Source organism: Raphanus sativus, unplaced genomic scaffold (genome assembly GCF_000801105.2).
Source record: "Raphanus sativus cultivar WK10039 unplaced genomic scaffold, ASM80110v3 Scaffold0013, whole genome shotgun sequence".
Lineage (NCBI taxonomy): Eukaryota > Viridiplantae > Streptophyta > Magnoliopsida > Brassicales > Brassicaceae > Raphanus > Raphanus sativus.
In genome coordinates this window covers 24,099-46,163 of record NW_026615339.1, presented here as the reverse complement: position 1 = coordinate 46,163, position 22,065 = coordinate 24,099, and the positions used below count along the sequence as shown (strand labels likewise).

Genomic DNA, 22,065 nt, shown 5'->3' with positions numbered 1-22,065 from the left:
TTCAATATAACTCGCCAACTTTATTAAGGACATTTTCATTGTTTTAAACCATCGCGATTTATCCCTGTTATATTGCATCTTGCTTATTGACTTTGGTTTTTGAATACAGGCTCAAACGTATTCAAATTTAACATATAGAACTTCTTTAAATATAGGCCCAAACGTTTTTACTTATTGGCTTGGATTAGTTAAACAATATCTTTCCTTTACTGTACTCTTTTTAAAAACGTCCATGTCAATGACCACACAAATTTGTCGGTATTTTTTTTTTTGATTTTGGACTTTTTGAGCCGAGTTTTATAATTTTTAAGTTCACGTTTTTTCATTTACCGTTTGGACCATTTGGACCAAGTTCTAATATATCTATTAAAAAAATATGCAAATGATTATTAATATTTTTTTCAATAAAATTTAAATTTTATTAAAATATTTTAATATGTATAATGAGAGACTTAAAAGTTTGTTAAATAATAATAATAAAATTTATTCACAAGTTAAATCTGTAAAAAAAAACTCTTTCAAAAATTCAGTAAATTGAAATAAAGATTGATTGAAGAAGTATCATTTTAAATTTTTAAAAATAAAGTTCAATTTTATAATCATAAATACTTATTTAAAAAATAAAAATAAAATTATAAAATGAAAAATATGAAAAATGAAAATATTACATTTCATAAATTGGTCAAATGTTTAAAAAATTAAAGAAAAATTAATCCATGCTTTGGAATCGCGGATTAAAATCTAGTTAATGAGTTAAAGCATGAAAATGCTACTAATGTTTCTTTTCTTTTTAAGAAAAAAACGTCGTTTTAACCGGCTGCAAAGTCGATAAGGTATGTACAGAAAATGTTGTTAATAGGAAAATGCTATTAAGATATCATCGACGTCGCAACCGGTTAACATTTTATTTTTATGTATCTGTCAGCAAATATTTTAGCCAACAGACATATTAAAGCGGATAACTTTTTTTTATGGTCTAATTAAAACGGATAAGTTTTGGTAATAAGTAAACACTAAAGCTTCGTACAGTTGATGAAGAATCAGTAGCAATATGTTGTAGAAACAGTATGCTGAATAAGTTTTGTGCTCTTATTAAAGTTTTTAATAAAATGATTGGTAAAATAGTAGCAGTATACAATTTTAAAATTTTTATAAAAGTTATTATATATTATATTTATTTTAAAATAATATATATTAAATTAATATATTTATTAACAATATATTTTTTATAAAAATAATGATTTTATTTAATTATGTAAATTATATTAAATTTTAAATGTGAAATATTATTATTTAAAAATAAATGAAAAATTTATTTAAAAAACATAAATTTATTTTGGATATAAATCAAAACCCCTATGAATAATTTATTTGTAGGTATTATCGATTTATTTCTACACTCTAAGTGTCAAGATCAACTCCTCATTGACGTCGTGTTACTTCATATCTTGTTTCTCTTTGTGAACTCATCAACAACACAACCTTGCTGTCATAATCACGAACATGTTCAAGTGCTTGAACAAAAACCTGAACATCTTTCTGCAAGTTGATTTTCTCCTTAGCCTTTTTGATTCCACTCATGTGCACTAGCCTTGAACCAAGTTACCTGAATTTTATGCAGCTACCTTCGAACCATATATGCCTCAGACCTGAAACAACCTTTGATTCTCTACCTGTTTAGAACACTCCACCCTTGAACACCTTCTATACTGTTGTTTCTCTGAACATGACCTGCCATCCAACCATCACTAGTGGACAGACTTTCGACACAACCTTGGTTCACCCTTCATGTTGTTAAAAGAAATTGCTACCACATAATTCTCCTTGAATCAACTGTAAACCTTGAAGTCACTCATGCTCCATATCTCTGAAATAGTCTTTGAGTTACCCTTGATTTTCTTGAACAGATTACACTTGAGCATCACTTTGTACCGCTGATATCACTCAAATTACCCTAAGAATGAATTTAATCTCTCAAATAATAAGTTCAGTCGTAGTACTTAGGGATCAAATAGCGATTAAGCTAGGCAAATAGGTTATAAATCAATAAATAAAGTAAAGCATGTAAAACAAGGTAGTTATTCTAAAGAGATTGATTGATGAGTTGATGGAATGATGGTTTGCTAGACTTAGGGTTTCAGGCAATACGGGTTATAGTGATATAGACTGCAAACAGTATGTGACAATCCTTGAACTCGAATTATAATGCAAATATATCCATCTTTCTCATGCGAGTCTTATCGTGACTAATTCCAGTATCTCAGATGTCGCTTGTTGAAACTGATCTAGCGTCGAACAATGCTATTACGTTAGCGTTGATCTATGCTTCCTTAGGAAAGCGTTATCGATCTGATTGAATCGTTCACTAGGCTTAACCAGATTAGCTGTCCCGTTTCTCTAGCAATCTTAGCTCAAGAGAATATATTCTGGTGCAGAACCTACTGGCGTAGTTGTCCACAATCCTATGTTCAGAGAACTAGTTACCGACTCTAGAAAAATTATAGTGAAGGATATCTAATTATCACCGTAGCTATTCTATAGTTTTGGCGAATCCATTAAGAACCCTAACTAACCCTAAACCTAGCAGATTGATCTATTCAGACATGATAGTTGTCAGATAAAAAAGTTCCAAAAGAGTTCCAAAATGACTCTAAAGGAGTTCCTCTCTTCTCTTCTAACTTAAGAGAAAAACTAAAACAATAGAATAGAAATCATAGAAAGCATAGCCTAAACAATGGCTTAAAACACACATAAATAAGGTTTAAAGTTGCCAGGGGTATTTTGGTAATTTGTGGTAGCTTATGGGCTTAAGCCGGTGTTGAAAGATACACGGATCACGTTCTGAATCACCATCGATCAACACCAAGGGTGCACCATCGATCGACGTTCCTTAATCTCCTAGACAGCTTCATCTCACGAGTCAGACTGGCCACTCTTCAGTAAAACAAGTATAACTTCCTCAATCGGTTTTTTCTTGCATTTAGACCTTCATGAAACTTCTTTCAGTTCCACGACTTGAGCTTGAGATAAGCCTGCTTGTGGAGAACAAGTCTTACCCTTCATGAGATGCACAAACTGTAAGACAATTCCTTGCGATCCATGTAATGTCTTTAACCCCACAGCAGTATACTCCTGATACATATGCTGATTTACTTGTCTCACCTACAAGTTCCCTTATGTAAGACTCCTTTTCCAAATCTCCTGATGATGCGCCTAGTACTTGTTAACTGATTTTGCGATTTCTGGCCTTGACACTCTGATGTAAGCCTAAGCTGTCAAAGGCTCACAAAACTCTTGGATCAGAGTGATGGTCGATACAACAAGAGGGGTGGTTCTTCTAATTGATCTAATCGACTATAAAACCGGCTGGATGAGAGTGATGATGATGATCTCGGACAGAACAGGGTGTTGAATGATTCCACAATCAACCAAGAAGTATAACACTTGAATCCACAAGTACTCTAACTCGCCAATCACTAAGACAAGTGAATCCACACAAGGCTTGATGATCAAGATAAGTCAAAGACACAAATACTTTGAATAAAAGAAACTGAAAAGTTTATTATTTCTTAGGTAAAATATTCGTGTCATACAATGGGATAACTAATGAGCTTATATAGGCTCAGTACAATGATTTAGAAAGCTAAGAAAAATGAGAAAACATGCTGAAATCAAGAAAACTAGCCGTTAGGCCTTAATGAGAGAATCTCAGCTAAATGGGAAATGTGTTGAGCTGCTTGTATCTGGACAACTTTGGGAATATCCTAGGAGCCTTTGGGAACTTCTGGTTGAAGAAACAAATCGCCAATTCACAGCCAAGAATGGAGAAAACTAGCCGTTGGAATTTAAAGCAAATCTGCTCCAAAAATGGTAAGTCTTGGTGTGGGAGAATCTGACTGATCCAGTGAGGTTTAGTGCATGGTATCAACTCTCCAACTGGTCTTAGATGTAATAAATGATCTCCTGGTTGCCACACGTGAGTTTGAGTTGCACACTCCTTAAGCAAAGAATTACTTCCATTAAATAGAATCAGTTCGGATGCAGTGTAGGTAGCCTGACTTGTAAATGGTATATCTCCTAAACCATTACTCCTTTTGGTATGGAACCAACTCTCCGCGTGCTCTGGTTGAGTTGATAATCTATAGGAAGTGGTTTCACGGTCAAAATCTTCATGGTCGCAAAGATATCCTTCTTTGAATGCACCTATGTCGCTGCTGGCTCCAATGTAGCTTGTATGGTTGATCTCATGAGCTGGTGGTCCAGCTACTAACTTGAGGTCCTCATCATTCCCTCCCTCTTCAAAAGGTTTTGTCCTCAAAACCAATTTATCTGCACCAAGATAGAGCAAGTTAGGTTTCATTCTATTTTGAGACTAGGGTCTTACCTTGGTATATGGATGGTTTTGTGATGCAATGTCCATCTGGTGGTTCTTCGTTGATCAGCATGGGAGCTATGACCCCTCTCCATGGTCGGTCTATGCTTTACCTTGGCAGTAAAGTGGTCTCCTTTGTGGAATCTCCTTTTTCACTCTTGGTTTCTCCATTGACCACTCTTTGGGTGTAAGTTTGTGAGTTTGGTTCTGGATGCTTCTTCATTGTACCTATACCTGAATCAACACTTATGGGAAAGAGCAAGTGTTTCATACTTGAAGTAGACGATTCAAAAACAGAGTATTGAGTAAGATTTAGAGCTTCACTTACCTGGTTATCTTGCACTGATTCACCTTTGGTATTTGTTACTTTAAAAGAATGATCAGTTGGTGTAGAAGTCTCTAGGGTAAATTGCTCATTATTCTCTTGTTGTTGAGCTTCTGTAAGTTTCTCCCTATCACCTTCATCAACATTCTGGACAGAGTAAAAGTGCATCATACCAGTGTTTTGATATTTAGGATTAATCACATTAAGTTCAGAAATCACCTTATCATTAATTGGGACTTGAAAAATTTAAAGTGTTGGACTTTCTTGCACAGCAAGGTTGGGTTCTTGTTCCTTGACTCCATGTTAGTACCTAAAAAGTTGTCAACCTTTTGGGCACTAGACAAGTGTGTTAAGACAGTCATGGAATTACTAGAAACAGAATTAGATCCAGCTTTAATCAAGTTGATAAGATCATCAAACTTTTTATCTATTCTAGTAAAGGAATCATCCATTCTAGTAAATGAATCATTTACCTCCACGTTAGCTTCTTTTGCTTCAGGTACCACTGACTTCACAACTCGTTTTGTTGGACAATCCTTTGCTAGATGGCCTTGGCCTTGACACCTATAACAAATAACCTCAGGTGATTTTAACGATTTAGAGTTCTCACCTTGGTTTTGTTTGACTTGAGGTGTATGCACCGGTTTTGAACTTTGTCTTTGAAAAACAGCTTCTCTCTGCACTGATGGTTGCAAGACTTGGGGCGGTACTGTTCTCTTTGTAGACACCTTCTGATTGCGTTGTGTTTTCACAAACTCAGTATACATGACCATCTTCACCTCTTCCCAAGTGTAGGCTGGGTCGTTGAAATAGGTCCGATCAGCATAAAGCTGACCCCACCATTTGTATGCTTCTCCGGTTAGGGTGTCTATTGCATAAAATGGCTTTAACTTCTATGGAATTCTCCAAACCTGAAACCATTGTTCCATGTCGTCCTCCCACCTTAGATATGCACTTGGTCATTCCTTATGACCTGAAAATTGCATAGTTGATGTATCCAAGCGGTTCTGCACTTACCAATACTTATCGTATCTTATCTAACATTATAAACTTATAATTATAAAACTACAAAACTACCAAATTTCCTGTTTGATTATGCAGTGAACTAATAAATGTAGACTTTTCTGCCAGTTGACAAATGTAAACTGCACATGAAATCTATTTTGTACATATGGTGTAAACTTCGGTAAAACTCAAAAATTTTATTAAAGTTCATTTGTGTATTTTCATCAGGATTTTCATGATTTTATTATTTTATAGTGTGTTAATGAATCTTGATAGTCTTGAATGAATTTTAAAAATTAATGTGTTATAGTCATGGAACTATCAAACTTTTTGTTTGATTAGGTTATTAACTAATAAGTATAGACTTAAAGCATGCTTCCGTAATTATATCAAAGATGAAATATTTGATTGTAAAACTTTTTTTCTGTGTTTTCTTTTTGCAGAGAATGGTTCAGCTATTTAGTTTGTACGGAGAATGAGTGGTGAAAAAATGCTTTTGGAATTTTGTTTGAAGTATACGCTTGAAATTTATTGGAAAGTCTTTGTGGTTAGTTTTGTTCTTGAAATTTCCTTAAAATATTTAATTTTTTTTTTATTTTCACATGTGTATTAGTTATTGTTTTTGGTTGTGGTGAGTCAATTTCTTGGTTGATTAGAGTACGTTGTTATAAATTTGTTAACTAAAAAGTAATAATATCATACAAATGAGACACAACTTAAAATGAAAACAATATTTAAGAATCATGCATCAAAACAGTAATTGACAAAAGAATATTGTAATGATAATTTATAACAAACAAAACTTTATAAAATTATTTTAGAATTTATCTAATTATTTGAAATTTTTATTCCTCAAATTAAGTATGCTAAAGAAGTCTCCTAATGATGTATGCTAATACGACCTGCAAAAGAAGATAAAATTGTTAATAAACAATTTTAATTAGAAAAAGATATGAGATAAAAAGTCTAAAATCACATTTTAGTATATTTCATTTCAAGTTTATTTATATTTTCTCGTTTAGTACTAACCTTAAATTTTAAAAATACATTGAGATTTATAGATTTAAATTATAAATTTTTGAAAAGAGAAATAAAAAACTTTGGAAACATATATCTGCAAAATAAGATACAATTGTGAGAAATATATTTTTTAAGTCATATTTTATCAAACCTTGATGAAGTCTGATTAAAATTTAGTTTAGTAGACTTCATTTGAAATTTACTATATCAGATCATTTCTAGATTTAAAAATGTAGAGTTAGAAAACCTGAAATATCTCCAAAACTCGTAAGTTTCAAAAGAGAATTTTAAAGCAAAAACAGTAACAAGACACATAAAATTAATCTATAAACTTAATTCAATATGAACAGAAAATAGACCTTTAAAATATATAGATGTAAATTTTACATTTTTGGGAGGAGAATTTGAAAATCATACAAGAAAATAACAACAAAATAAAATAATATTATGAAAAATACAAAAAAAAGTTACAATTATATTTTTAGTAAAACATTATACTTAAGAAATTAAAATCTTATTTTAGCATATTTTTAATGAAGTCTTCTAATACACACATTCAAATGAAGTCTACTAGCCTTAACTTTTAAGTATAATTCATTAAAAGTTTACTCTATCGGATAATTTTTAGACTTGCAAAATATGTACATTTAGAAACGTGAAAATAGCTTTAAATAATAAAACTTCAGAGTATATATTAAGATAAAATAGTAGCAAAGTAAACACAGAAAAGGAGATTTGCCAAATATGATTCAAAACTTCAGTTTAATGCAAAACTATATCCAAACTTGAATTAAATGCAAAACTAACCTAAAAGTCTTGTGAAATTACAGTCAGTTCCTTGTGACCATACAAAATTTTACGAATATAGTTCCGGTAAGTCTTCTGAGTCTTCTAAGATACTGTAAGTCGTCTAGACGACGTCCAGGGAAATCGTCTGGTGTAGTTGATCTAAAACATAATTTATAAATTTTTTAAAAAATATTTTAATAAGTGAAAAATTAAAATCATGTAATTATAAACAGTTTTTAGTGATATAAATTAAGATATAATAAAATTGAGTTATTTTCGACATAGATGAGTAAAAGTAGTGAATCATGATATTCTTTGTTTTAGGGTTTGGCAACACATGTTGTAGTTAGGGTTAGATTTTGGAAAGCTTAAATATTTTTTTGAAAAATAATTTTTTTCCTATATGTGTTTATTTGTGTATAGCAAACATTTTAAGTTTAATTTGATTTTATGAGTGTTAAGTTAGTTAGATTAGTTTAGGGGTTATGTTTAGGGTATAGACGACTTACACGGAAGTCGTCTGGTGAATAATTTAAACTAGAAAACTTATATGGCAGTTGTTCACACATAACTGAACCTTTAATTTTACCAATGTACTTTTAAACCTAACCGGATCATTTACCAGACTATAAATATTTTTTTCACTTTTTCACGACTTCACGAAACCCTAGTACCGTTTCTCCCCAAGGACGATTTTTAAGGCGGCTCTTTTATTTCTTCTTTCGTCGCGTATTCCGTCGTCAATCGTCGTGAACACCGCCGGTAAACTCTCCTGTTACGTGAATCTTGTTTCTCCTTCATGCCGCATAGTATTTTAGTAGTTTAAACTGAACATCCGTTTCCTTTTTTCAGATCTGAAACCGCGTCTCATTGAACTCCGCCGCCGGTAAATTATTTATCTTGTCTTAAAGCGTTTAGCCACCGTAAAACCCTAAAAATTATAGTCTTGGTTCTTTTTTTTTTGTCGATCTGCTGCAGATCTGTAACCGCCGGTATCGTTGGTAGCCATATCTTGACCATATCTTCTCCGACTGTAAGTTATCCGTCTTGTCTTGTTAATCATATAGTTGTGATGATTGTTGTAGTGTTCTACTAAAAGAGTACTCAGAAGACTTCCTGGAAGTCTTCTAGAGTAAGACTACGTAGAAGACTTCTTGAAAGTCTTACACTCTGGAAGACTTTCAGGAAGTCTTCTACGAAGTCTTCTCACTAAATTGATATACAAGTCTTCCAGTATTTGTATTAATAATAATGTGTTTGTTATGTTTTTGAGATACTTGTTTGTGATGCTTGTTTGTAATTGTTTTGCGGACCGGAAAATGGATTTACCAGAACTCTCGTAGAGGATATATACATTAGGGAAAGAGCCCCCTGCAGTCAAGAGAATTTCGTATCATACTGATGACTCGAAGTTGTTTAGTGCTCTAAGGAAAGCTCTACATGCTGACGAATATGAGGAGCTGAATGAGTCAAAGTTGGGAGTGTTCATCAAGTTCAAGGAGCTGGATTTTGGTGTGGCTTCAAGGCTGGTTCACTATATACTCAGTTTCCACTTAACATCAAGAAGAAGTATGAGCTCTGGAGTTTCATTGGTCCACAAACGGTGAGGTTTTCACTGATAGAGTTTGAATACCTCACTAGTCTAAACTGTGATTACATCGAGGACCTGAAAAATCCAAGGTGTGAGATTACGAAGGAGATGACTACTTTCTGGGAGATGATGGGTGTTGATGTCGATGTTGGGCCAACAACCGAACAGATAACAGCAGCATGTGAGAGATGCCAAGAGTGATCTCGGGATGATCGCATGCGGCTGCGATACCTTGCCATCTTCACTGGATTCATTAAAGGGAGAAAGTTCTCAACCGATACACGGGTTAGTCTTGCAAGGCTAGTGATGGATTTAGACAAATTTGCGAATTATCATGGGGTCGAGTGGCGTTTAAGGTGCTGATGAATTCTCTGAAGGGAAAAGATTTGACTTCTGGTTACACTGTTGATGGGTTTATACAAGTTCTCCAGGTGTGGGTGTACTATGTTCTGCCAGAATTTGGTGTTACTCATGGGAAACCCATACCAGACAGACCGTCTCAACTGTTTATGGCTTACAAGGGTGGCAAAGAATGCAGACTTTTAAAAATGCTATCTGCAGACAGGTACTTAAACTTCACTCCCTAAGATTTCACAGATGACCTAGATAAGTATTTTGGAAAGTCCTCCAGAAAAGACTTCACAGACGACTTATAATTAAGTCTTCTGGAAAGTTTTCCAGAAGACTTATCTATAACTTAGCTAGTCTTTTCTGGAAGACTTCCATCTTTCTTAATCCATCAAATATCTAAGTTTATATCATTTATTTACTGCAGACTAGCATGATCAGCTTTACTGAGAAGGACTTTGGTGAAATGTTTCCACGACGGAACTTTGATGTAAAGGACCCTGCCGCAGATAAAATAATTAAAATCATGCTTAATGCGAAACCTAAATGAAAGTGGACCATGGATTGCTGGAAAGTCATTGGTACTAACTCAGTTGTGAAGAAGGAAGTGAGTGCAGTGAAGACAGAGATTATTGTGAAGGAAGAAATTAGAAGACCTCAGAAGAAAGCTTGTAAAGAGGCTATTGTTGAGGCACCTGCAAAGGCTAGTAAAGTGCCTCCTACAGAGGCTCGTTCAGAGGCTTCTACGACTTTTGGTGGGATGACCAAAGAGCAGTTTGAAAAAAGGTTCAGGGACATAGTTAATTCCATGAATGATGGGTTTGCGACGTGCCTTAGGGATATCAAGTTACTGGGGGATAGGATGGAAGTTGTGGAGAAAAAGGTGGGAATCACCAAAAAAAGAACTGCATCTAATGATCTACAAATCACAACTTCGAGCCCGCCAAAACGTGTGCACAAACCCGGGGAATGAGAACTGATGTGCTCTGTTTTTTGTGTGTGCTTGGATGAACCATTGTATGTCAGAACATGTGTGCTTTGTTTCTAGTGTGCTTAGATCTTTGCTTATGTATGGATTTTGTTCATTTTTGAATTGGCTTTTTGGTTAATATTTTAGAAACACATCTTGTACATTGAAATTGTAGAGTGAAAGTATGAATTGGGCGAATGGGGCGAAAGCAGGACAGAATGACGCCCAAGAAAGGAGTGGGTCCAGAGAACCGAGTTCCTCGAAATAACTAAGTCTTGTGAAAGCTCCACAACCGAGTTGTGAACCTAGTGTTCTTGTATCGGACAAGACAGTATCCACTGTTTCAGATTTACAGCAGGAGGAAAATAGAAGGCAGGTAAAGAAGGAGGTTACTATGGTACATGTCTGTGGAAAGAGTGAGCGAGCAAGGAAACTTACTGTTTCACAGCAAACAAAAAGGTTGCCCAAGGCTATGATCCTTTTAAACTCGTTGACAAGAAGATGACGAAGGTGCTTAATTACTGGCTGAAACTTGATCCGTAAGTGAGAAAATGTCCCATAATAGCTTGCTTTAGTCTACAAAAATTCATTGATTATCTATATTTTGTTTTTGCAGTTATTTTAAAACACCTCTGGATAAAAACACGTAGATGTCCAAGTCGGTTTTATCAGGTTCTCTGAACCCCGTTAGCATGGCTGGTGGATAGTGTAAGTCTTCTACTATTTTCTTACTAGTAAGTCAAGGCTTTTTAACAGAAGACTTACCAGACGACTTACCGATAAATCTTCTTTTATGTCTTATATAGAAGACTTACGAGATGACTTACCGGAGTTTGTTTCAGAGTACAGGTTACCAATATATTTCGGAATACAATATTTTCGCTGAGCGATTCTGTCTGCCACAGAACATGTATGAGTTTCCACATACTTGGTTACCCAAAACTTTTGTGTCCCATGTTTGATACTCGCTTTGATATTCCATCCATAACCATTAACACAACATGTTGTCACAAGAAGAGTTTTCGTTGACTTGTATATTCTGAAGGAGAACCTACGCCCACCGCTGTCAACCATAACTCTGAAACCAGCGCATCCCTACTAGCGAAACTCTGGTTGACATAGATATTGTTAGCATTCGATCTTCCTCCTTCACTACCAACATGTCCCTTTGAAATCTTCAAAACACATATCAACATCCTCTTCCTCATCCACATCTTTAACCTTTACATACTCACTGTAATCATCATCATCATCATCAACCGCTCCAGCAACATCATGGATATCAGCATCCTCTTCCCCATCATGATTTTCATCTTCAGTCAAATCATCATTATCTTCATCCTTCTCATCAGCTTCCTCCCTTTCATCATCTTCTTCCCCTTCCTCTGAAACCGTTCTCATCTTGCTAAGGCTTGATACACAAAGACGTAATTCATGCGTTTTAGTTTCTTTGAGCAAGTTCTGAAGTTGTCGATCACTTGTAACATGAATAGGAGGGGTGTCTGAAGCCATTTGTTGCATCATTGCTTCTGGTAATGAGTAGGTTAACTGCACAGACTCTGTGTTCATGTCCAGATTATAATCTTCTTGAGCCATTGCAACAAGTTGAGCATGTGTCGCACCTTCACTCAAAATGAACATTCTTGGCCCTTTCAAATGATCAACAACAAAATTCCAACATCCATCTTTTAACAATCATTCTCCATACACTGCATGTAACTGACGCATAATTTGCAAAAAGTCAAAATAAAATACATTAGCAAACATACAACATGTATGAGTTAAAAGCATATTAGCTAGAAAATTTAATTAACATGAATGTTGGTAACCTCATAAATATCACCTATTAAATTATAAATTTCATTCAGTATCCCAAATATTGATTAATATACATGAATTAACAAGAAAATATTAAAAATTCTTTATAGTTTTAGAGAAAATGAAAATTTATTAAACATCCATCTTGTCTTGGTGACAAAGTTTTTGCATTTTAAATAGGGATTTTCCTTAAGTATATATTACCGAATTATGTATCAAGGTAATTATATCTGATATTTAATCATAACAGTTTTAAGTTAATAATATTTAATTGATTTTTCAATAAGGAAAACATAACAAACGTAAGAGTAAGACAATCTTTCAACTCGATATTGTTCATTAATTTATCTTATACCGATCACATTTTTATTTCTATTTCGTTCGGTTCAATTAAAAAATAATTTCTACATCAAACCAACATCAACGATACACAAACAGGACCACCTTCTTCTGTTTTTGAAATAAAAATATAAAAAAGTTTATCCCTTATATATTAGTCTTCTATGGTTTTGTTGCAACTTTAGTAGAGAATTAAGTCTAATATATGCAATAAATAAACATTATGCAATCAGCAATATTGCCACAGCATCCGTGTTACATAAACAAACAACTTTTCACAGCGTGATCATATACAATCCTATATAGTTCTTAACATATGATTGTCCTTAGCACAAAAATTCTATGTTAAAATTTTTTCTTGTAATCTTCAGAAATCTAAGCAAAATGGAAGAACAGACGTGTTATTACATAGGGTTCTTCTAAGTACAGTTTAGATAACAATAACAATAATGCATATCGAGTATACAATCTTCTTCTGCTCGTGTTTAGTTAATTAAACATAAACCATATTGAATATACAATCTTCTTATGCTCGTGTTATTATATACGGTTCTTATAAATATATTTTATTTATATAATATCCTTAGCGAATCCATATTCGATTTTCAACCAACATTTTTTCAATTGATTGAAAAACTGTCATGTAAGGTAAATTGACATTTTAATTGACAACTCAACAAAATTTTTTTGTAATTATTACAAACTTAAGATTACAACTTTTTAAATATTTTTCTATTAATATATAGGGGACTAGTTTTGACCCGTCCTTATAAAAAACGGGTATACTATTATTTTATTTTTTTGAAATTTTTTATTTTTATATTTGAATTTTTTAATAATTTACTTTGATGGAATAATTTATTAAATAAATAAAATATATAGCTAAAAATAATATTTATCAATAGATTATGTTTTTGTTCTAATATAATAGATTTAGAACAGCTAAAAAAAGTAATTCAGAAGAAAACAAATGAAGGACCACACCTATGGATCTAGTTGCATTGTTTCTTTCCTCGATGGTTCATGGATGCACTTTGCTGAATGCCTGTCATGTTCTTTTTTTTAAGGACTTAACATAAATGAAAGGGAGAAAGAGAACTGATGATCAGAGTTTAAAATATAAAAAACATAAGAGTTCTTTGAGACAACTCTCTCTTTTTCTCCCTGTTCTCACCTTCATATCTTTCAGAGGGAGATAGAGATTTGTCTTTTTTGTTGTAAAATACAAACCTTCGGTTTAGAAACCGAGTTATGTTTTCCGTTTAGCGGATCTAGCTTTGTTTTCGCTTTGGCGATAATCTGTTTCGTTAGGCGATTTTGGTAGTGTTATGGTCGGCCAATCAGAGATGCTTATCAATCTTATCTTTTCTCTGATTTGTGTTGAACCTAAATAAAGTTTTAGATCTAGTTCTTCTCCTTCTGGGTAGATGGGGATGTCAGTTGATTGAGAGATTTGATTTCTTTTTTGGTTAGAAAAGCTCAGAATTTTGATTCGGAGGTGGTATTAATCTTCGCTTTCAATCGTGCGGAGTTTTCACGAAGGTCAAAAAACTGAGGTTTAGAACAAGCTTTGGAGATCCGGTCCAGAATTTAGATGAGTTGGAGCTGCCATATAGACAGTGTTCCGATAAGATTCTGTGCTCGTTTCTACTAAAGTGTTCTTTGGACTCATATTCTACCAGTTTGGATTGAAGATCTCTCTTTCACCGAAGATTGAAGGAACGAAGAACATGCAAACAGTCTCAACTGATCGGAGATGAAGATGGATGGATTACCGGCGAGTTATCCGGCACCGTCTTTCTTCCTTCTCGACAAAGGAGTTATGCCACGAGTCCTCACACGCGTCACTTAGCATGTAATCGTTATCTGTTGATGTTTTGGACTCTATTTGGTCAAAATTGAGTCTCTTTGTAATCTTTGCCCAATGGATAATGAAACCACAAGTTTTTTTTTCTTTTTTTATTTGTTAAAGAAAAAGGTTAAACCCGGGTCAATGATGACACAAGTCTAACCCCCGGGTGGAGGTACATCCCACGGATAGACCCTCTCCTGGGCATTCAAATGAGCCGAAAGCAATAGCTCATATCCGTGTGGTCGGTGGGGTTTGAACCCAGATTTGCCTTATTGGATTTTTTAAATCCCTCAAACGCCACTAGACCACCACCACCGGTTGTGAAACCACAAATTGACAAAAAAAAATATAAAGAAAAAAATGATAAAGTAATCTCATTTGTTTTAATATTGTAGCAAAGTTGACAAGTTAATGATTTTATTCAACAAGTGTACATGTTATTTTTTTTTTTTTGTAACTTGGGCTAACAAGTGTACATGTTTACCAATTACAATTACTCTAAAATAATAAGAATTGCAATTACTTTTATATTTTCTTTGTTTCGACTCTCGTTTTTCTTTTTGAAATTTACTTTGGTTTTTGTGAGATCATAAAATTATGTACTCACTGTTACGAAATCTTAAAATTATTTACCCAGCAATGTGATTGAGCTTCTTTTCTTTTCGTGTTTGTTTTGCTTTAGACATCAATTCCCATATCAGACATATAATTGTCTTGCAACACGACAATAAATTTTGGGAGTCAATTAAGCAAAGATTTTTTAGCGAAAAATAAATATAAAAATTAGCTAAGATTATACGTAATCAATCGTCATGCATGACATTATCAAGACGTTAACGAAATAAACTTATAATAAACTTAAATAAAACTAACAAGCTCCCTAAGTAAATTTCCTTTTCTCTTTGTTAAATAATTTCCATTTTTGTTGTGTTTTAATGTAATTATGTTAATCTGAGCTACACCTAAGAGATCTAAGAACCCTAAAACACACGGGGAAAAATATTTTCAGAGAATGCTATTGCGAATTGTTTTTTTTTTTTTTCGTTATTGCGAATCGTTGTTTTGGTTGGCTATTGCGATAATATACATTTTTAATTATTAGAAATAAGATGCTAAAAGTGAACTAGTTGGTGGAATTACAACTACATGACCTTATTATACCCGAAAGCTAGCTATTTATGTTTGCAAAATATGTTTGCAAAATATTTAACTGGGAAATTTTTCACACTTCCCCCCTTAGAATTTCATGTTTTTAAAATATAATTACACGTCATTGCTTAAAAATGATATATAATTTATACATAGTCCACGATATTTTTAAAAATCACAAGTCTGAAAGAACCTTCCTTAGATATGGGTATGGTTTTACAATCCTGTTTTTTAATTATAGTAATCCACTTTAAAATGTTATTCATTGTGTTGTAAATCAATAAATTTTTCAGCTTTCCAGACATTTAAACAAAATAACTAAAATTTGACAATAAATGTAGTATATATCTGTGATTAACAATTTTAATACCTTAACTATAAAATGGTTTTTGATACTTTTAAAATAACTTAGTTTTAAAAAAAATTGATAAGATACTAGTACATCTTATTTTATTGTCGATTTCTATACACTATTTCGTACGTTCATTTTAAAAATGCTAGAAAACAAAAATTCACTCTATATATAAACTCACTTTGTCTGTCTTTCGTGGTCAGAAACTTAAGATTCTTCTTGTCTTTTTTTCTTTTCATTTCGACAAGAAAACTAAAAAAAAAACAGACAAAAAGACAATGGAAGGAACAGTCAATGTTCTTTCAAACTTAAGCGACATAGAACTACACAACTTCTTGGTCGATCCAAACTTCGATCAGTTCATAAACCTTATTAGAGGAGATGATCAAAGCAATAAAAACCCATCTCTTGATTTCGATCTTGGTGGTCCTTTCCAAAACAGTCCAAGTTTCGTCGACGAGAACCATTTTATCCCAACACATGTCGATGATCTTTTCGATGAACTGCCTGACTTGGACTCCAATGTCGCCGAGTCCTTCCGCAGCCTCGACGCAGAGAGTGTTAAAGCAGGCGGTGACGACGATTACAACGACTGCGAAGACTCTTCAGCCACCACGACGCATACTGATGGAAGCCGTAAGACGAGGACAAATCGGTCGAAAACTTTGATCTCTGAGAGGAAAAGGAGAGGTCGTATGAAGGATAAGCTCTACGCATTGAGAGCTCTTGTTCCTAACATTACTAAGGTAAAATGCATTCTCTGGAATTAACGATAGAGAACATGAAACTGAGAGAAAAAAAAAACATGAAACTGAGAAGAGTGTTTTTGGAAATTAGAGTCAATACGCAATTGGGATCATGGATGTGGCATAAAATGCTTAAGTTGAGGGATTTGGCTAAATCATTTTATAAAAAAGAGTTGGGGAATGGAAGATTTACTTCGTTTTGGTTTGATAACTGGTCTAAAAAAGGAGTGTTATTTGACTTGCTTGGTGATCGTGGTGTGATTGATATGGGTGTTAACAGAAATGCAACAGTAGAAGAAGTAGTGTTGAGCCTTAGGAGGAGAAGAAGAAGACATCGTGTGAGTGTTCTGAATGAAATTGAAGCAGAGATTACATCTATTGCGAATTCTCTTAATCCGGAGAAGAATGATATTATTCTATGGAAAAGAGAGTCAGGTTATAAAGAAAGCTTCTCAACTCAAGAAACTTGGGAGATGATTAGAGTAAAGAAGCCGACTGGAGCTTGGGTAAAAGGTGTTTGGTTTGCTCATGGTACGCCAAAATTTTCTTTTATTACTTGGCTTTCAGTTCGCAATAGATTATCTACGATGGATAGAGTAGCTGTTTGGTGCTTGGGGGTTGATTCTACTTGCGTTCTTTGTAAAGCAAGTCAGGAATCTAGAGCTCATCTATTCTTTGAATGCTCGTATACTTCTAGTCTCTGGGAGTACATTGCCAAAGGGATTATGGGAAATTCTTATACAAAGATTTGGTCTGAGGTCCTTTTCTTTTTGAGTGACTCGACTTGGGAGAAGAAGAGACTGTTTTGTTTTCGCTATGCTTTTCAAGCAGTGATCTATGGGATTTGGAGAGAAAGAAATAGGATCAGACATGGTGAAAAGATTCTTCCAATGCAAGTGCTTCAAAGAATGATAGATAAGAGGATAAGGAACAGAATCAGTTTGATGAGGTCGAAGAAGGTTAAAGGAATGGAGGAGTTAATGGTCTACTGGTTTAGCGCTAGACATTAAGCTTTTTATCTTCGATGTGAGGTCTTTGAGTTGGGTAGTAGAGTGTGTTTTAAATGCTGGAGTTGCTGTTTTCTTATCAAGATTGCTATCCCCTTGCTATCCCCTTGCTATGAGTTTTCTTACTCTTTTTCCATCAATAGAGTTTTGTCCCATTTGGGTTTTCTCTATTGATGGTTTTAATGAGGAGAAACTCATAGCACTCCCAAACTCAACTTGTGTCTCATGGTTAGTTTGAGGGGGATAAAGGGATTGGAGTTGATGTTTCTTAGAAGTTGTGTTCTTTGGAGTAGAGTTTGTGATTGTTTTTAATTTGATTTGTTAGTTAGCTTGATTGCTTGTTGCCCAAGTTAAACAGTATGCACTTGTTGTAGTAAGGCTTTTTTGATGAATAAATTTAACATTCATTCAAAAAAAAAAAAAAAAAAAGAAGAGTGTTTTTGAATTTGTGGCATTAGATGGATAAAGCATCTATAGTTGGAGATGCAGTGGCGTATGTTCAAGAACTGCAATCACAAGCCAAGAAACTCAAAGCCGACATCGCTGGCCTTGAAGCTTCTTTAAACTCTACTGGAGGGTACCAAGAACCTTCACCAGATGCTCACAAGACTCGTCGCGGTTTCAACCCTCCTGTTTCCAAGAAAATCATTCAGGTATTAAACCCAATCTTCTTAAAATCATCAAAACCTTGTTCACAAAGTGGCATAGCAATAATTTCAAGAACAAAAGTAGGAGAAGTTGATTTATGTGAGGATTTTATTAGTTTTTCTGCGGATTTTTTTTGCAAGTTTTATTTGCCATTTACATCCCAATTGTTAAAAGTTTGTATATGTGTGTTAGATGGATGTTATACAAGTAGACGAGAAAGGGTTTTATGTGAGATTGGTTTGTAATAAAGGAGAAGGTGTTGCTCCATCACTCTACAAGTGTTTGGAGTCTCTTTCAAGTTTCGAAGTGCAAAACTCCAATCTAAGCTCTCATTCTCCTGACACATACCTCTTGACATATACATTGGATGTAAACCAACTTGTCCCCTTCTACCTTTTTTGTTTTGTTTGTCTAACCCGAATGCTCGTTTTACTAATTACAGGTTTTACTTGTTTGCTGGAAACAGGGGACATGTTTTGAACAGAGTTTAAACTTGCCTAACCTGAAGCTGTGGATTACTGGATCACTTCTAAACCAAGGTTTTGAATTCATCAAAGCATTCAGTTGATTCTATAATGCAATCTGATTAATACCGGGATCTGTATGTCATTGATTGTCCTCCTTTATGTATGTTTCATAACTTCCATGGATACAATTTTTAATTCTAAAGTTGATGAGTAATATTTATATTTTGATTATAATCTCAACTCTTTTAAGTTTTTCATAAGAGAGTGATGTTATTGGAAGAGCATTCACATTCTTCATTCTATATCTTGATTATATTCTTCATGAAACTTTCTCCATCTAGTTCTTTTCTAACCGCGCTATTCATAACATTCATACCCAAAAAAAATCCCCATAATCGTCAGCTATTGATCTTAATTAGTACCATTGAAATCTCAGCCCTTCTTTCACATTGAATGTCCATTCATACAAATATTTCACAGACCTCAAAATTAGAACGGTTTTGGTAATTTCAAAGTTTATATTCTTAAACAGGTAATTAGTACTTTATTATTTTTTATTTTCTTGAAACACTCGTTTAAATAGAATAAATATCTTCAATGTGTAATTATTTAATGGAATTCTGAATGAGATAAAAACTCCACACACCTTAGCTGTTAAGGGAGAGAAAAAAATAGATTTGTGTAAATACAGGCTGGGGGAGGTTTTTATAGTTCTGACACGTTGATTTGTTTTGTTTATTCATTTTATTTATTAATTTATATTAAATTTGGCAATGTTTATCAATCATCATGTGTGTCCTCTCCTGTAGTTTTGGAAAGATATTCCGATGAGGCTATGAGTGGGAGGCGTATAATAAGTGGTTCCTCCGTGCTATGAGTGGGAGGCGTATAATAAGTGGTTCCTCCGTGTGAAGTGGACGAACAGTCTTTAGCCCCATTCACCTTTATTTAATTAATGGAAAGACTGCTTTGTAATTAATTTCTTATATATTAAAACGCAAAAAAAAATTATTCAAACCATATTAAACTTGAGTAATAAAATAAATTTTTGATGTCAAAAAAAATAGTGACACAAGAAAAGCTTTACAAAATAATAAATAAATAAAAACAATCGAAACCAAAAAAACAGTTTTTGAAAAATCACAATCATAAATTCTACCACATCATAAATATTTAAAAAATAAAAAATAGCAAAAATAGATAATTTTTAGAAAAAAAATAACCATTTAACGGTTCTTAGATATATTCCACAAACCCACGATCTTTTTTTCTGTCCATAATCTCTTCTTTTATAATTCCATATTTATCAAGAGAGAAAAAGAGGAAAAAACTTTATCACCGCCGATCTCTCTCTATGGTGAACCGTGCTCGTCACCGCCGCTACGTGAGGGATCTCCTCCTCCTCTTTAAGTTAATCTAAGTTTTATTTGATTTCTTGGTTTTTTTGTTGAAGGTTTTCTTCCCATTCTGGTGATTGTTAGTCTGGCTCTGTCTCAAGCAGTATGTGCTTGTGCCATGGTGGCTTGTCATCCTTGGTGCATCTCTTGACTCGCTTTAGAACGGTGTTTAATTGGTTCAGTTCTTGGTCCAAATCTTCCGCCGGTTTTGTTGGATCTTGGGTGACAAATTTGTAAGGTCTTGGAGTCTTTTGTGGTTGTTTCGGTGCTTGGTTCCCTTTAGTATATGTCGATTAGGTGAGTCGCTGTAGAAGAGACCTCTGTGGTGGTAGCTGGTGCTTAATCGCTCTGATTCTCTTGCTCTCTTTTGGTCTTTGTCGAGTCTGTGTTCTGTATTTGGAGTGTGGTTCCTGCTCTCTTGCTTGTTTCAGGAAAAGTTTCGGTTTGGAGAGTTGGGTTCAATGATGAGTCTGGCGCCAGATGTCAGGTCGAGGACCTGTTGACGGTGCGGTGTAGCTACTTGGAGCAGTGCAGGTGCTTTCGCTGACGTCGTCTTTAGACCTTCTTCAACTCTAGTTCCTTTTCTACTCATCTGTTCTGCAAAGAGTTTATGTTCTCGGTTGAGTCGTTGTGTCAACTTGGTGTTTTTGAGAGTGCGCTTTCAGGTGCCTTTATCCCAGCTTGGTTTCCCGTCTCTTGTGTTGCTTCTTCAGATAGTGCTTTCAAGATTTTGGCTTTCTCTAATTGGTTCTAGTTTGGAGTGGAGTGGTATGTTTCTGTGAGGTTTGTTCTGCAATGGTGAAGCGTCCCGAGGAAACTTTGGTTGATACTGGCTTCTTTCCAGTGAAAAGGTCTGATTTGAGGTGTGTTGTACATCGTCCTGCTGTGTGGTTTGGTGGGTGGACCTGTTTCTGTTCTTTTGTTTGGTTGTCAAGCTCTCATGTGTGGGTGGTCTGTCCTTATTGGAGGCTCATCCTTGTTTCGTTTGGCTGTCTCCTTGTAATCCTCGGGGGTTCTAAAGTTCATGGTTACTATCTCTTCCATCCTCTCTCTGAACTCTCAGTATTTCGGGGATATAAGTTTCGAAATTTACCTTGGTGTAGATCCTAAAACCTACACTAAGTATTTGATAATGTTTGAAATATAAACTGGGGAATGAAAATGATGTGAAAACGATATCTTTAAAACACAACGATGTAATCGAAAATCAGTTGACAAAAATGGACTTTATTAAGTAATAGATCGGTTACAATGAATGAAAATGAGATTCAACACTACAAAGGAAATCAAATAGAGAATAGATCTAAAGTGATGTGAACACGGTCGATGTGTATTGTGTGCTCTTTCTTGGGTTTTTTTCACGTGTAACTCCTTCTTCCTCTTCTATAGTTATCTCGCTCCATGATCTTCGCAACTTCTCCCTTGATCTCCGGACTCGAAGACTCCGTCTCGAGTTCGCATGCTTGCATATGGGCTCTTGTCTCGTGGCCCATATGCTTGGTCTCGGCCCATTAAAAGAAGTGTCTGAAATTGGATCCAACATTAACCCCAATCTTTTTTCCTTTAAGCAAACGGGAAAATGGCGGTTTGATTAGACCTGATTTTGTTATTGAAAACCGGTTCAATTTTGGTTCGGTTATCGAGATCCTTGTGAACCGTTATTTCGCGCCTCTCTAGGCACACAATGGCTTCGTGCGCTTGCTTATAGGCCCAAACCTAGGCAATTATTGCTTTTCCTGGGAGCAGCGTTGAGCCGTTAGGGTTGAGAGAACCTTTAAATATTTGAGAGACTTCTTTCTTGTTTCAATTCTGATCTCCCTTCCTTCTTTTTTTCATCGTTGTTGTTCTTTCGAAACTAAATATCGTCGAG

General features: G+C 34.5%; 2 protein-coding genes across 3 annotated transcripts; one reads left to right on the top strand and one right to left on the bottom strand.

Annotated features, from left to right (window-relative positions):
- Positions 1–11,572: 11,572 nt before the first annotated feature.
- LOC108845128 (uncharacterized) lies at positions 11,573–12,016 on the bottom strand. The gene has a single exon (XM_018618390.1). It carries the CDS (start codon positions 12,014–12,016, stop codon positions 11,573–11,575), a length of 444 nt encoding a protein of 147 aa, XP_018473892.1.
- A 4,131-nt stretch (positions 12,017–16,147) lies between these two features.
- On the top strand, positions 16,148–19,032 carry LOC108846734 (transcription factor FER-LIKE IRON DEFICIENCY-INDUCED TRANSCRIPTION FACTOR-like). 2 transcript variants are annotated; one of them, XM_018619936.2, is made up of 4 exons: positions 16,148–16,676; positions 18,142–18,336; positions 18,524–18,700; positions 18,798–19,032. In XM_018619936.2, exons 1-4 carry the CDS (start codon positions 16,209–16,211, stop codon positions 18,897–18,899), a joined length of 942 nt encoding a protein of 313 aa, XP_018475438.1. In that variant the 5' UTR covers positions 16,148–16,208; the 3' UTR covers positions 18,900–19,032. The 2 variants fall into 2 exon arrangements, with proteins under 2 accessions (XP_018475438.1, XP_018475437.1); XM_018619935.2 differs by having other exon boundaries at positions 18,774–19,032.
- The last annotated feature ends 3,033 nt before the right edge of the window (positions 19,033–22,065 follow it).

What these genes read in the sequence shown, in the direction of transcription:
- LOC108845128 (XM_018618390.1), bottom strand. Translation starts at nt 12,016, where the DNA reads ATGGCTCAAGAAGATTATAATCTGGACATGAACACAGAGTCTGTGCAG.
- LOC108846734 (XM_018619935.2), top strand. Translation starts at nt 16,209, where the DNA reads ATGGAAGGAACAGTCAATGTTCTTTCAAACTTAAGCGACATAGAACTA. An exon ending in TTGTTCCTAACATTACTAAG is followed by an intron (nt 16,677 to 18,141) that starts GTAAAATGCATT and finishes TTGTGGCATTAG; the next exon opens with ATGGATAAAGCATCTATAGT. An exon ending in TTTCCAAGAAAATCATTCAG is followed by an intron (nt 18,337 to 18,523) that starts GTATTAAACCCA and finishes TATGTGTGTTAG; the next exon opens with ATGGATGTTATACAAGTAGA.